This window comes from Chondrus crispus, genomic scaffold (genome assembly GCF_000350225.1).
Source record: "Chondrus crispus Stackhouse genomic scaffold, scaffold_461, whole genome shotgun sequence".
Lineage (NCBI taxonomy): Eukaryota > Rhodophyta > Florideophyceae > Gigartinales > Gigartinaceae > Chondrus > Chondrus crispus.
In genome coordinates this window covers 10,622-24,346 of record NW_005179364.1, presented here as the reverse complement: position 1 = coordinate 24,346, position 13,725 = coordinate 10,622, and the positions used below count along the sequence as shown (strand labels likewise).

The following is a 13,725-nucleotide window of genomic DNA, read 5'->3' as shown; positions in this document are numbered from 1 at the left end:
TGCAAAATGATAGTATTTACAAGTAAACCAAGTAACTAGGTGGTGATTAGCAGTCCTCTCTGGGCTCCCAACCAAGCAAATCGAGCACAGAGCTCGCCCTGAACTGTCGCTTCATAATATCGGCGCGTTTCTCACGATACCTTTTTGAATACGGCGTCGCCGCTCAAGCTGACTGTTTCTAATACTGTACTATGGGGGTCGGGGAATGCGGGGGGGCGATGATGATTATTGAAGAGGGGGTGTGACACGAAATGGATGACCGGTTTACGTTCGGTAGTGGGTAACATTACTTGTGCTGTGTCAGGACTCTAGTCGACTCCTCGGCTCTACGGTACCTCAGTGTGTTTCTGCTAATTGGATCACTTGTGATCACAAGTGATCCAATTTGAAGAAACACTCTTGCGTCACTTTGCCGCGGGATCTCCATGGCGCGCGCCGTGAGTACACCTGTACACCTGTACACGATGCGCATCGTGTACAAGTGTACATGTGTACGGTAACTGTGATGGGCGCTGCTTGACTGGTCTTGAGACGACTGATCAGTCTCCTGGGACCAGGAGAACCCGCTTGACGCTGAGGTGAATCATACACAGTACGCACCAGGCAGGTCCTCTGCACCAGTTCTGCTGCACCAGTTCTGCTGCACCACCTCTGCTGCACCACCTCTGCTGCACCACCCCTCCCTCCGCCTACATGCAATCAAGGCTTGAACGCGTTCCACGCCCAATTTACATCCTTTCCCATCCCACACTCATCTCATCAGCATACTGTAATAGTCTTGAGATGAGATGAGTGTGGGTGCGTATTGCAGGCCCGCATGCAATACAATGCATACGCCTGGGGTCCCGTTGATGCAGTATGCAACTTGTACAGATCATCGCGCACACTCAACACTGCCGTGCCCTGAGAGGCAACGTCGCGATGAAAGGAGGCTCAATTCTACTCTATCGCAATACTTCTTTAAAAAGCGATGCAGTCTTCTATCCTCCACATTACAACCCGACGGGCGCGAGATATGCATAACAACACCGTCTCCGTAACAATACAACCGACACTACAACCAAATCCCCATCGTTCCCAGTCACTCTACTCTGCCACTCTCCTTCTCCTTCACGCTACGGCCCCCACAACACCCATCTCCAAAATTTACACACACACGCGATTTACCGCACGCGCCCCGTCACGCCGACTCGCCGAGCGGCAAGTCCTCGCCGATGCGCTCGAGCAAGTCGTCGAGGCTTTCCTGGGGCTTGGTCCTGGCCTTGCGCATCCCGATGAACGGCGTCGCGGGCACGGTGAGGAGGTTGCGGAACACGGACCCGCCGGTCATCTTGCGGAGCGGCTCCGCGTGCATGCTGCGGAGCGCGAGCGCGAGGCTGCCCTTGTACGTGAACGGCGCGTGCGAGACGAGCATCCCGCGCTCGCGCGAGCGCACCTGCACAAACTCCGTGCGCGACACGGGCACCACCTCCACTTCGCGCCGCCGGAACAGCCTGTTGCGCGCCGCGTCCGCGCGCCGCACCTCGTTCTTGCGCACCAGCTGGAACACCTTACCCGGGATGTACAGCCGGCACCCCTCGTGCACCTTCTCCAGCTCGCGCACGATCGTCGCGTTGTGCGCCGCCAGCTTGTCCCAGTCCACTACCGACCCCTTGAAGCCGAGCCCGATCAGCAGCTTCCGCGACCGGCTCAGGTTGGCCACGTACCGCGCCGTCGCAAAGTAGGGCAGCAGCATCGCCACGCTCAGCCGCGGCACGATGTCCGGCCCGTTGATCACCGTCACGGTGAACGACGACGTCAGCTCTGCGAGGTCGTACGTCAGGCACGGCAGCGGCGCGAACGCAAACGCAAGCGCCCGGGGAAACTCTGGGTCGTCGCGCATGATCATCGCCAATACGGAGGCGGTCGCCCCACCGAGCGAATGACCCGTCGTCATCAGCTCGAAACCAGGGTTCTCGCGAAGTGTCTTGAGCACGGACTCCCGTATCTTGTGAAACAAGTTCCTCGCGCTCCTCAACACGCCAGAATGGCCAAAGCCCTGCACCACGTCATCTTCACCCCCTTGTTCCAGTCTCCGAATACGAATAGGGTCTTGCGTTGCCGCGAAGTCTGTGAGCGAGTCTACCAAATTAGCCGTCCCCCTGACACAGACTACCACAGCCTTAATCTGCCGGTCAACGGCGACGTAGTGGGACGGAAAGAAGCTGGTATTCGAGGACCCTGCGGTGTGCAAGTCCTCACTCGCAATACCAGTGCGCCTGCAAATGATGGCCCGGTCCGTGACGCGCGTCAGGACAACATGAGGCGCGGAGGGCATGCTAACCGGAAAGCCGTACACGCTTTCGGCGTGGCGTAACATGTGGTAGACGAGCTGGACGTGCTGCGGCTTGACCTCGCGGGGAGCGGGGGGGAGCGCGATGGGCGCAGAAGGGGTGGGCGCTGTATTTCTGGAAGGGAAATAGGCCGGGAGACAGGTACGGGCGCGGTTCCACATGACGGGGGCGCGGTGCTTGCGGTCATCTTTCTGCAACTGCGAACGAGGCACAGACGGGAAGGGACGTTCGGGAGCGTCCTTGACGAAGGTGGCCGCCTCGGGCATGGACCATCGGCTCGGGGAGGTGGATTCAATGTCGAAGATGTCGTCGCTGCTGTCTATCGGGGGGTTGGAGAGCGTCTCAGAAGCGGCGTAAGGCCTCCCTCTCGGTCGCTTGAGAACCTTTCCCAACGTGGCGTGGCTGGACTTGTCGAGGGGAAGGCGGGGGCGGCGCTCGCGGACGAGGGCCTTCTTGGCGTTGCGGTCGATCATGGCGGCGTGTATTCGCAAGGCGCAGAGAAAGTCTGTGATCTGGATTTTTGCGATACCATGCTGCTCGGTGACGCGGCGGAACTTGGCGAGGGCTCTGTAGCGCGGGTCGTTCTTGACGTCGCGCGAAAACCCGAAGAGGGCAAAGGAAGAGACCGGGCCGAGCAAAAGCGTGGGGTCGTCTGCATCGACTACGCCGTAGTCGATGTCCAGAGAGGGGATGTGGGAGAGCCTAGAGTCGGACAGGAAGGGGGGGGCGGAGTGGGGCGGAAGGTCGGAAGGCGTGGAGCGGAGGGGTGGGGCGGAGGCGGGGGCGGGGGAGGGAAGCATGGGCGGGGGGAAGGGGGAGAGGCGGGGGAGGTGGAGGTTGCGCGAGCGGTGCGACGTCGACGGCATGGGTGCGGTGAGGTGGAGCTGAGGTGAGGCCGGAGCGAAGGGAGGGCGGGGGGGGGGAATGATGACAGGGATGGAGAGGAGACGGTGGGGCTTTTTGACGTGCCGTATACAGACGTAAAGTTTACAGTACACGTTGGCGGCTCATGTGGGTTGCTGGTGCCCTTAATTTTAGATACAGCCAATTGAGCGGCCCGCTCCAGAGATGACTTGGTTTCTTTTTTCCGTTATTTTAATTAACGAGGGAGGTCGCCCTCTGCTCCCAGGCCTGCTCACTTAGCTTGAACCCCGACGCATATCGCCTGCTTTACTCTTTCCATGGTTTCTCTTATGAAACTTCAGAAACCATGAGAGGCAGGCCCATTCATTCCACAGCCTTGTGTGGCCACCCTACAACCTGGCTTTTCCTTCTACCCGGTTCAATTCATGCCACTGGACCGCTACGCCACATTCACTCCCGCCTCTGATACTCACAGCACAGCACCGTAGCTACCCTCTTGCCATCACTTCCTCCACCAAACAAACAACCCCCTCACTTCTTTATATCCCCTATGACATGCACCAAGCTCACCATAAATAAAGTTTGCCAAATGTTAAGTCCGATCCTAGGAATGACACCTTGAAACAACCCGAGCGGCCCATGTTCCTTCAGCACCATCCTGAAAACCCCCATCATACTCAGCGTCGACTGTCCCGTATTCGCGCGAGCCTGCATCTCGATTCGCGCCACTTCAAACGGATGGTTCCACGACGACATCGCCCCCCCGATCACCCCGCAGAGTGCTTCGTCTCCTTTCGTAAGCTTCGCCGTCTCGTCCGCATACTTGGTCCTGCGCATCCGGATCCGCACAAACTCCGTCAGTCCTTGCCGCGACGCCCAGTTCGACGCCTGCCGAAACGCTATCGCGCTTCCCCCCGGGTAGAACCCCCGTATCCCGCTCTTCTTGTACGTCTCCCGTGCGAGCACCAATGCATTTGTCGACTTGCCGCCCGTCACAGCTGCCGTCACCTACAAACTCACACATATCGCAACAACACACATGAAATGAAACTTATTAGAATTAGCAATCCTCAGCTTTCAATCGATCTCACGCATTCCTCACTCGCCTTCCTCACTTCTTTCAAGCTCCCCGCTTCGCCTGCACAACTTACCAAATAAGTACAAGGCCCCATAACAACCACCTGACAAACGCCGCCCCCCGCTCCCCCCAGCACGGCGGCAGCGAATGGCGACATACCTCCTTTTGCAGCCGTGTCCTTGATGCTTTCTTTCGCGACCAAAAGAACTGCGCCCTTAGTGGCCGATTCAACCATCTTCGGGGCAAATCCTCTCCAGAACGCGCCGACCCCGGTCATGCCGCCACCGCCATCTTTGTAGACGTTTCTGAAGGCTTGGATGGTCGATTCGTTGCGGAAGCGACCCATCCGCGTTTTCCATACTTCAAAGGGGAGGCCCAGAGTCGCCGCCTCCGCCATCTGCAACAGCGCTCCGTTGCGAACGTCCGAGATCGACTTCTTGCCGCTACCACCAGACGCCATTGCGCCGACTGGTCGGTGCCCGAGTGCTAGAGTACGAGGGGATGGGGTAGAAAGAGGATGGCAAATAGGGGCGTTTGACTTTGGGCGCTGAGTTCCTAGCGCGTGGGGGATTGCCCTTGGATTGCTTTGTACAAACTAATAATTCTGCGTACAGTAGATTGCAAATTAGTATGATGAGGTTGTGTCAGTCTGGGAATGCTGTACAATCCCGCACAGTATGGCTCTTTTCTTGGCGCGCTTTGGTCCCCAGCGAGTGATCCCCTTGAACAGCAGTACCCTTGGGTACAGCACGTATGAAAGTGCTGTACAATACAGCACGATCCCCTTGAACAGCAGTACCCTTGGGTGCAGCACGTATGAAAGTGCTGTACAATACAGCACAAACCCTTCTCGTCGCTGACCGGGATACATAGTTGGAAAAACTGCCATGCAACCTTGAAGAGTGCCGAACTAGCGCTACACCCCGCCCGAAATGAAATTCGCTTGCAAGTCTTCAACTTGTTTCGCTGAGCACGAAGCTCCTTCACCATATGACCTACACCATCGTTTCTCTAATTACTAACTAAAAGTAGGGCCAGTGGCACAGAGTTTCAGTGATTCTGTCACGAAGGTATCGACTTTAAAAAAACAAGCCTGCTGTCATGAGTGTACTCTGCTCTAACGTTGATAGAAACCATTTGCTTGCGCATGTGAGGTCGAAGTGTACATGCTATTGTGCTCGGACGGCCGGCCCAAATCCTGCGAACCTACACCTGCTTCACTAGAATTTGGCGGAGGGATTTCATCAACAATTGCACCAATGTCGAACCCAAAGTTTTCATTTGCGAAGTCAAGCCCGAGGTCAAGCCCCGGCCCCCCAATTTCCTCAGCTGCAACAGCCCGGCTGGAGGGCATCCGCGATGACATCCCGTTGCTCCCACGGCCTGCGTGGTGGTTCGCGTCCGGAACTTCCATCCCCAGTCCGCTTTGGTTCACACCGCTGACTACTCCCAAATCATTACGCACAGAGTGCCCAGCTTTCGGATGAATTACTGGTAGCGCTCTAGATACTGCCATGCCGTATCCGTGCATTGGCCCTTGCGGGGTTGCTTTCATCACTGGAGCAACATTTTGCAGGTTTGATGTCGGAGTGTACTTCGACGCCATTCCCATCGCATTCTGCGCTCCTCCTACACCTCGACCTGCTCCAAGAGCTCCAGCATACATTGCTGTCAAACCAGCTGTGTCCTCTACGCTGGCGTTCACGTGGCCCGCTTGAGGTCTTCCTCGGCTTCTGTGCGCCTGGCTGTTCTTTGAGACTTGATGACTCTGCGCCTGTGGGAGACTGGATGCCATATGTCCTGGCGTTTGCTGTGGTCGCAATTGAGGCTGTTGACTTTGCCTCACTTGTGCCGGGGGCTGTCGGCCATGAGAGCGCTGTTGCTGAGATTGGTGATAGTGCTGCTGCTGCTGCAGTTGGTGTTGCTGAATCAGCTGCGCCATCATGTTCACACTAGCGGGGTGAGGGCTAGTGCGTCCCCCTGCTCCGGAAATGGATCTCGTCGGATCCTGTCCGCTGGAAACAGCTCCAGTAGGATGAATCGTTTTCTTGGTGCTGGCCTTGGAAACATTCAAGTAACCTGGTCGTTGTATTCCACGCTCCGAGACAGGTTGACTTCCAGTAACTGCCGGAGACGGTCGCACTTGGCCGTTCAGCTGGGCACCGATAGCGGAAAAGGCAGAATACAAGTCTGGGGCAGACCCGTAACTCGGTAACGCCACGTTTCCAAGCTCTGGAGGAAGCTTATTATCCCGCTCCTTGACGCGAGCTAGCCAGTTTGGGTTTCCCGAATTGCGCAAGTGTCCGCAACGGGCGCAACAAACAGTAGTACCTTCTTTGAACAAGTAAAAGTGAGAGCATTCGCTTGACGACACCGACATATCCACCAGCGAATCCAAGAGCGCAGCATCGTCACCTTGCCCAACTCCACGAGGCTTCCTCGACACAGCCCCCTTTGGATGTCCGTCTAAAGATCTAGTGGAGGCCTCCTCACTTCCGTCCAGCGGCGGCAGACTGCTGTCAGTGTCACCCTCATCGTCTTCAGCAAATTCAGAGGACAGTGATGAAGGGGAAAAGGTGTCTTGTTCAATGCTTGGTCGCCCATTCGCGGTAGTCGGTTGAAGCACAGGATAAGACCCATTCCCATGTGTACTCTGTGCTTGTGCTTGGGATTTGGGTCCCTTCCCACCGCGATGTCGTGCAGCAGACCGCCTCGAGGTGGCGAGCGCATACTCAACCTTAACCTGAGCCGATTCTGCCTTCACCGAGGCCTGATCCATCGCCTGCACCTCATGAAGCCGCTGACGCGCATCCCTTAATGCCTTCTCTCCAGCTGGGACGTTGAAAAGGTCCGACCTCGCAACGTTCACAAATGAGTTTTCATATCCGGCAATAACTGCAGCTATGCCTCGAGCATCATTGCTGCGCGTAGTGAGCGCAAGCACCTGACGACCAAGAGCGGCGATCTCCGTGGCAAGCTGGTCAGCATTGTCGCAAAGGGATTTCATAGGTTGCCCATATTTTCGCGCGCGGTCTGACAGATCACCGAGACGTTGAACATCAGGCCATGTCCAAGAAGAGCGCAATTCCACATCCTCCGCCGGTGTATTCTCATCTTGAGATGAGACCTGTGAGAATTGCTCTCTACACTTCTTCGTTTCTTCGATGGCCCCTTCTAGTAAGGTGCGTGCGCGTGTAGCCCTTTGTAGTCTCTCAACCTCGGCACGAGCCTGCTCAGCTTCCGCAAACATTCCAAGTGTTGTGAGCTGTTTTCGAATGGCCGTCAACGCAGAGACATCCGCTTGCGCAGTGGCGTCTTGGAGGATCTGAACTGCTTCGGCTTGCTTTCTCAGTTTCCCAGCCAATTTTTTTGCCGTTTCGATCTCAGATCCTAAAGCCTGAAGTCCAAACGACTCGGCCATTGCAGCTGCCTTCTCAATAATAGCTGGGTCTCCAGAATTGCTGGCTTGTCTGAGTTTTCTTCGCTCCATTTTCAACCACTTCGTCATTACCTTCTTCCCAGACTCAATCGTTGTCGCAAGCTCCGACTGCTTCGTTAGAAGAGCACTATTCGCAACATCAAGCGCCTTTTCAAGTTCTACGATGTCATCAGATTCAATTGCTTTCGCTAGGCGCCCTTGAGCCGCTTTCTCCTTGGCTCTTGCCTCAGCTTCCTTGGCAAGTTCGTTCTCTCGCTTAGATTTCAGGTCATCAAGGAGCTGGTTAGCAGATTCTAACGACTTTGCAGGGTCGGAACCCCCGAAAACACGTGTCGCAGCACCGTCACCACCTCGTTTCTTCAGCTCAGACACCAAGCCCGATACTTCTGGCAGAGCTTCCGCCAAACCATCAAGATTTTTCTTGCTTGTTGCGACCTTCATATGGCTCTCCCACTTCTCCAAGTTAGATATCAAACTGGACACAGCAATCGACTCAACGACCACGGGGTTCGCTTTGTCCAAGACAGTGCGAGTTGCGCGATTCGTAACCCTTCCGAGCGAACGTGGATCGCCACCTTGTAGGGCCGCAGTAATTGCCTTCTTCACCGTCTGCTGAGTATTATCCCGCTTCGTGTCTGCGACCTCTCTTTCTTTCTCCTCACGCATGCGCTTCTCTTCTGCCAATAAACCAGCAAGAATCTTCCTCGCTTTTTGCACCTCATTGCCGAGGCCCACTTCCATTGCAAGCGGGGCAGAAACAACTGAACTTGCTGTCCCAGCAACTTGCTTCGAATGACTTCCTCCAGGAGAATGGACGTGTCCAACATGACCATACGCATCTACGTGTGATCCATAGCCATTCATGTCGCTGTGGTCCAGATGGCCGCCTGCACTGATGTCACCTCCCACGGAGGTTGCCAGATGAAGGACCAACTTGCTCACATGAGCAATGGCTTCGGTCAGTTTTGAGACAGATCGCTGTGAAATGGCCTCTTCAAGGCGATCACGAGCATCGGTTGCTTCAGCTTCTCTCTTCTTTATCTCGCGCCGGCGCAAGGTACTTTGTCGGTCCTCCTTCACCACTCGTCGACGAGATCCGCCGGCTCTATCTTGAGGGCCTGCAGAATTCTCGGCTCTGGATGCCGGAAATGCGCTTTCGTCACCTTCTGCAGACCTTGGATCATAGCGATGGTATCCAGTGTTAACGTCAGCGACTCGATCCGAGTGATGATAGTGATGATGATAGTGGTGCTGGAATGACCCATGTTCATCGGTAGCGAAATAAGAGCTGTCATCTATCTCTGCGTCGCCAGGAAAATGATAAGACAGTCGCTCCTTCTCTTCCAGAGGCAGTGGTATTGTTGATCCGTTTGGAGCGCTGATATCTGAACGATCAACAACACCTTGAGAAACACCTGTTGCCGAAGTCGCAGCCGTGTTTGGTTCCCCAATATGCGTCGAAATGGTGGAAGCGTTCATGCGTTGCTCTTTGAGGCGCTGGATTAGTAATCGTACTACGTCCTTCGCTTGGTGATGGGCCGCATACTGCACAAGTGTCCAATTGTTTCTGCCAATGCCCTTGCAGTTGTCGGTGACAGTGGCACCATGATTAAGGAGGGTGACAGCGCATTCGGCATGCCCGTTCAGAACAGCAAAGTCCAAGGCTGACCACCCACTTTTCGACGTCACTTCATTCACAAACGCTCCCCGAGTTAAAAGCAGATCCACAACCTCATGGTGACCCTTTGAAGCAGACAAATGCAACGGAGTGAGGTAGTCGTAAACCTCTAGATCCTTATCCAAAGTGGCCTTGATGTTTGCCTTACAGTCAATTGTCGCATAGGCATCAAGCAGAATCTGCACAACTTCCAAGTTGCCGTCATCGGCAGCAATGAGAAGAAGAGGTTTTCTTGTACAATTCACCTTTGCCCCAGCCGCAATAAGTAGCTTCACAGCGTCTGCGTGGGCTCCCTGAACCGCGTAGTGTAACGGAGTTACCCCTTTTCTGGTTGTAGAGTCGACGCGAGCTCCCGCTTGCAGAAGCAGTTCAACACACGGCACAAAGCCGTTGGACGCAGACAAATGCAAAGGCGTGTACTTGCCTTCATCTTCGTTGTTGGGATCGGCGCCATGCTCGAGTAGCATTTGAACAACTTTTGCAAATCCTTTCTGCGCAGCAAGGCAAAGGGGAGTCTGTTTCTTCGCAGATCGCGCGCTGACCGGTGCCTTACGATCTATGAGAAGTTTGCAAATGGCGATGTGACCGCCCCCTGAAGCCGCAAGGTGCAGGGCCGTCACGCCATCACCGCATTTTGTAGATGGCTTGGCTCCGTATTCGATTAGTAATTGGCAACACCGCATATACCCCTTGTGCGCCGCCCAAGCCAACGCGGTCAGTCGCTTCTTCCCATGGGTCACGTCGAGATCCGGCTTGCATCTCCGCAGCAACAGACCAAGGCACTCAGGTTTCCCAAGTTGAGCCGCCAAAATTACTGCAGGAAGACTGCTTCCTACACCTCCGTCCGGAGGACCCCCCCCTGGGTGTAGCAATGCCGGAGCCTCAGTCGCTGCCGCTCGCTGACTCCAAGTCATTCTTGATAACAGAATAGCTATACAATGCGGATGACCTAGTCGCACGGCCCTACCTAACTTGGCGGCAAGCCCGGCTCGGCCATCACCGAGGCGTCCTTCACCCGAACAAAAGTTGCAAATCTGCCGTATTTCAGACAACCCGCGCGCGTCAGCAGAGGCCCCTTTTCTGCTGAAATCCGAATCGTCAAAGGAGCTTCGCCCTCGCGGTCGCCTTTCCGCTAGAGGCGAAGGATCGGAGCAGAGCACGCAGCTGCAAGGTGCAGGTGGAGGGGGAATGAGGTCGGCATCCGAATCATCATCGTCCGGATCTGAGTCAGACGACGAACCCGAGGTCGATCCCTGCACTTCCACAAGTTCTCCATCGGCATGTAGATGCCCTGGCAGGCCTTGTTCAACTCCCACTCCGTGGCCGACGTGGGCTGCCGCCGTCAGGCTTGCGTGTGGATTGAGATTGCCAGAAACATCATACAGACCTGCATGGTACGCACCCAGGCCTGCGTGATGCTGATGTTGATACGAGCAAGAACATCCAGCGTGTCCCAGTGGCGGCGGCGGTGGCGGTGAAGAGAGCGACGAAAGGCCTGTGACCGCTGGAGGTGGAAGCGGTGGAGACAGATCTGCCGTCGTCGGTTCCGCGCCAAACATGCGTTCGAGCAAGAGGCGAGCGCGTGTGCGGACATCCAGCGAGACGTGGGTGGTCAGGGCCTCGATGCGCTCCACGCCGTGGGCCTCTGCGACAAGCGAAGCCATCTTGTTGTACCCGTTGGGGTCCGAGGCAGCTGCAATTTGTCCGCTGATGAGAATATTGCGCAAGCCCTTCAAGGCGACGGCGGCAACGGTGCCGCAGCCCTTCCACAGGACATCGAGTTCTTTAGAGCAAGTTAGGAGGTTACATAACGCACGAACGCCGTTCTTCTCGGCAAGGTATGCGATCTGGTTGGGATCGCGGTTGCTCGATAAATTAAATAAGACCCAAGTAGCGTCCTCCCGGCAGGCGCCGTCCTGATTATCCAGTAGCTTGAGCAGCGGGGGCAGAATATCGGCATCTAACACATCCTGTACCTGATGCGAAGATTCTGTAATGTTGGAGACAATCCAGCATACCTCCTTGCGGATGCCGCGATCGGCCGACGACAGCAAAGCGCGCAGACACGGGAGGGCGTTACTGTCAATGACGACCTGTGTCTGGCGATCGTCGCCGCAGGCGACGTTGCCCAAGACCTGAAGGGCAGCAGATTGCACGGAGATAGGAACGTTGCGTGACTTGGAGGGGCGGAGCAAAGCGACGAGCTTTGGAACGACATTCGCCTCCAAGATAGCCTGGATGCGGTCGTTCTGGATGCCGTCGCCGAAGAGCTGACACAAGCTCAAACAAGCGTCCTTAAGGACGTGCTCGTCTCTGCTATCGTCCAGCCGGTCGGCGAGCGCAGAGGCGGATTTTCGTACCTAATGTTCCGCAAAATACAAAATCGCAAGTAGACGAGCAAATGAGAGAGTACGGGAGGTCGTGTCAGAAACATTGCGTTGCGATCGCAAGTTGGAGAATGGAGAGGGTGTAATGAAAGACCTGGGTGAAGGCTGGCACCCAAGAAAGCGAGAAGATACGGCCGCTGGAAGGTAAAGCGAAGGAGTGGCGGGAGGGGGGATCAGCAATGATCTCGGGGTGTCCTGGGCGACTGTCGGCGGAGCTGTGGCAGAAGACACAGATGCCGCAGCCAGAACAAGAAGGCGAGGGGACAAAAAAAAAGGCGAAAGGAAAAAATACCTGTGCAAGCGACATGTCGTGAACCGAGTGAATCGCCTCGCGGGGCATGGGGTCCCAAGGCGGGGCATAGTCGACCATGTGGCGAAGCAGTGCGGCGACGAGAAGTTCATACACAGCAGAGAGGCAAAGGTTGCCCTTGCGCGGTGGCGGACGGGGGGGTGGGGGCGTGGCTGGAGGATAGAGTCGGGGGTTGTGCGGCGGTTGCGATTGGCGAGGTCGGAAGGAGGCGGGGCGGGTGTGCGGGCGGGGCGGGGGTAGAGAGGCTGGCAGAGGAACGGAAAGACAGTTGCGGGGGCTTCTGTGAGTGGGAGGATGGTTTGAAGACACGCGGGGGACGTATGGAGGCAGTTGGAGAAAACAAGCAAGTGTGGAGCACGGGCGTGAGAGAGGAGAGAGATGGGAGAAGCGGGGGGTGGGGGGGTTGAGGCGAGGGCTGTTGGGTTCGGTGAGAATGGAATTCGAAGCGAACGCCGCCGCGTTGGACACGTGTCCTGGGGAGAAATGTTTGGAGAGAGTGCGATTTGGAGGGTTCTTTTGGGGGCTTGCGTTCAAAACGGACCGGAGAAAGACGCATGACACCACCAGCCCCTGCTTACAGTCATTAACAAGCTTAAATCATGCGTTGGCAATTCTTAAACCCTTCTTAAAACTGCTTTGTGGAGGGAAAATAAAATAAAGTCCATTTACAAGTATACAAAAGCCCTACCTCTTTCTCTCCCCCGGCCTCCACACTAGCAGCTAGCTAATCGTCACCTCCTCCTCCTCCTCCTCCTCCGACTCGATCGCGCGTGTAGCCATCTTCCCGACGGTCCACAACGCGCCCACGGTCGCGGCTAACCCCAAGGCGACCAGCCCAGGGTTGATGTCAGCGCCTCCCACGCTCAAATCAGTCAATGTATTAACCGCGGCCCCCGCGCTCACATACGCGATGGTCCCCGGCAGCATGCCCAGCCACGACCCCGCGACATAGGGAGCCAAGTTAACCGACGTTAGCCCGTACAAATAATTGGAGATGGAAAACGGCAGCAACGGTGACAAACGTAACAAGAGCACAAACTTGAAGCCCTCACGGCCTATAGCGCGGTCCATGGCGCGGAAGCGCGGGTACCGCGACGCCAGCTTACTCACGGAATCCCTGAGGCCGTAGCGGGCGATGAGAAAGGCGGCGGCCGACGCGGCCGTCGATGCGGCCGACACCGCAATGGTTCCCTTGACGACCCCAAACAAATAGCCGCTCCCCAACGTCAGCGGCAGCGCCGGGACGCCGACGAGCTCGAGCAGAAAGTACAAGCCCGAGTACAAAAAAACGGCGCTCGGACCGAGCGTCTCGAACCATTCCGACAAGGCGACCAAGCGGTCCGGGCTAAGCACGCCAGAAACGGCGGCAACGCCACCGACGGCGAGCGCGGCAAGAAAGGTGACGGCCGCGGCGATGAGCCTGAGGTCGAGCTGCGGCGGGGCGTCCTGACCGGCGTCAGGGCGTGCGGCGTCTGCGCTGGCCCGCGCATCGTCCGGCGGCTTGGCGTGGTCGCCGACGGCGGAGGGGCCGTCACGCGAGACGGCGCCGTAGTACGGGCGGGCCTGCAGGTTGATGTTGTGGTCCGGGCGGACGCGCACGCGGGTGTCCCCGACACTTCTGTTCAGAACGGGCGGA

General features: G+C 56.5%; 5 protein-coding genes; 1 reads left to right on the top strand and 4 right to left on the bottom strand.

Moving 5' to 3' along the window:
* Window positions 1-970: 970 nt before the first annotated feature.
* CHC_T00000181001 (hypothetical protein) lies at window positions 971-2,356 on the top strand. The gene has a single exon (XM_005719105.1). It carries the CDS (start codon window positions 971-973, stop codon window positions 2,354-2,356), a length of 1,386 nt encoding a protein of 461 aa, XP_005719162.1.
* A 2,971-nt stretch (window positions 2,357-5,327) lies between these two features.
* On the bottom strand, window positions 5,328-11,056 carry CHC_T00000180001 (hypothetical protein). XM_005719104.1 is given in 2 exon segments: window positions 5,328-5,392; window positions 5,393-11,056. 1 exon segment carries the CDS (start codon window positions 11,054-11,056, stop codon window positions 5,393-5,395), a length of 5,664 nt encoding a protein of 1,887 aa, XP_005719161.1. The 3' UTR covers window positions 5,328-5,392.
* Window positions 11,057-11,187: 131 nt separating this feature from the next.
* Window positions 11,188-11,352, bottom strand: CHC_T00000179001 (hypothetical protein). The gene has a single exon (XM_005719103.1). It carries the CDS (start codon window positions 11,350-11,352, stop codon window positions 11,188-11,190), a length of 165 nt encoding a protein of 54 aa, XP_005719160.1.
* CHC_T00000178001 (hypothetical protein) lies at window positions 11,353-11,610 on the bottom strand. Its single transcript, XM_005719102.1, has one exon. It carries the CDS (start codon window positions 11,608-11,610, stop codon window positions 11,353-11,355), a length of 258 nt encoding a protein of 85 aa, XP_005719159.1.
* Window positions 11,611-12,809: 1,199 nt separating this feature from the next.
* The window catches only part of CHC_T00000177001 (hypothetical protein), a 1,410-nt gene continuing 494 nt past the window's right edge, over window positions 12,810-13,725 (bottom strand). The window contains exon 1 of the mRNA XM_005719101.1: window positions 12,810-13,725. This exon is cut by the window's right edge and continues 494 nt beyond it. Coding sequence (XP_005719158.1) covers window positions 12,810-13,725 — 916 coding nt within the window.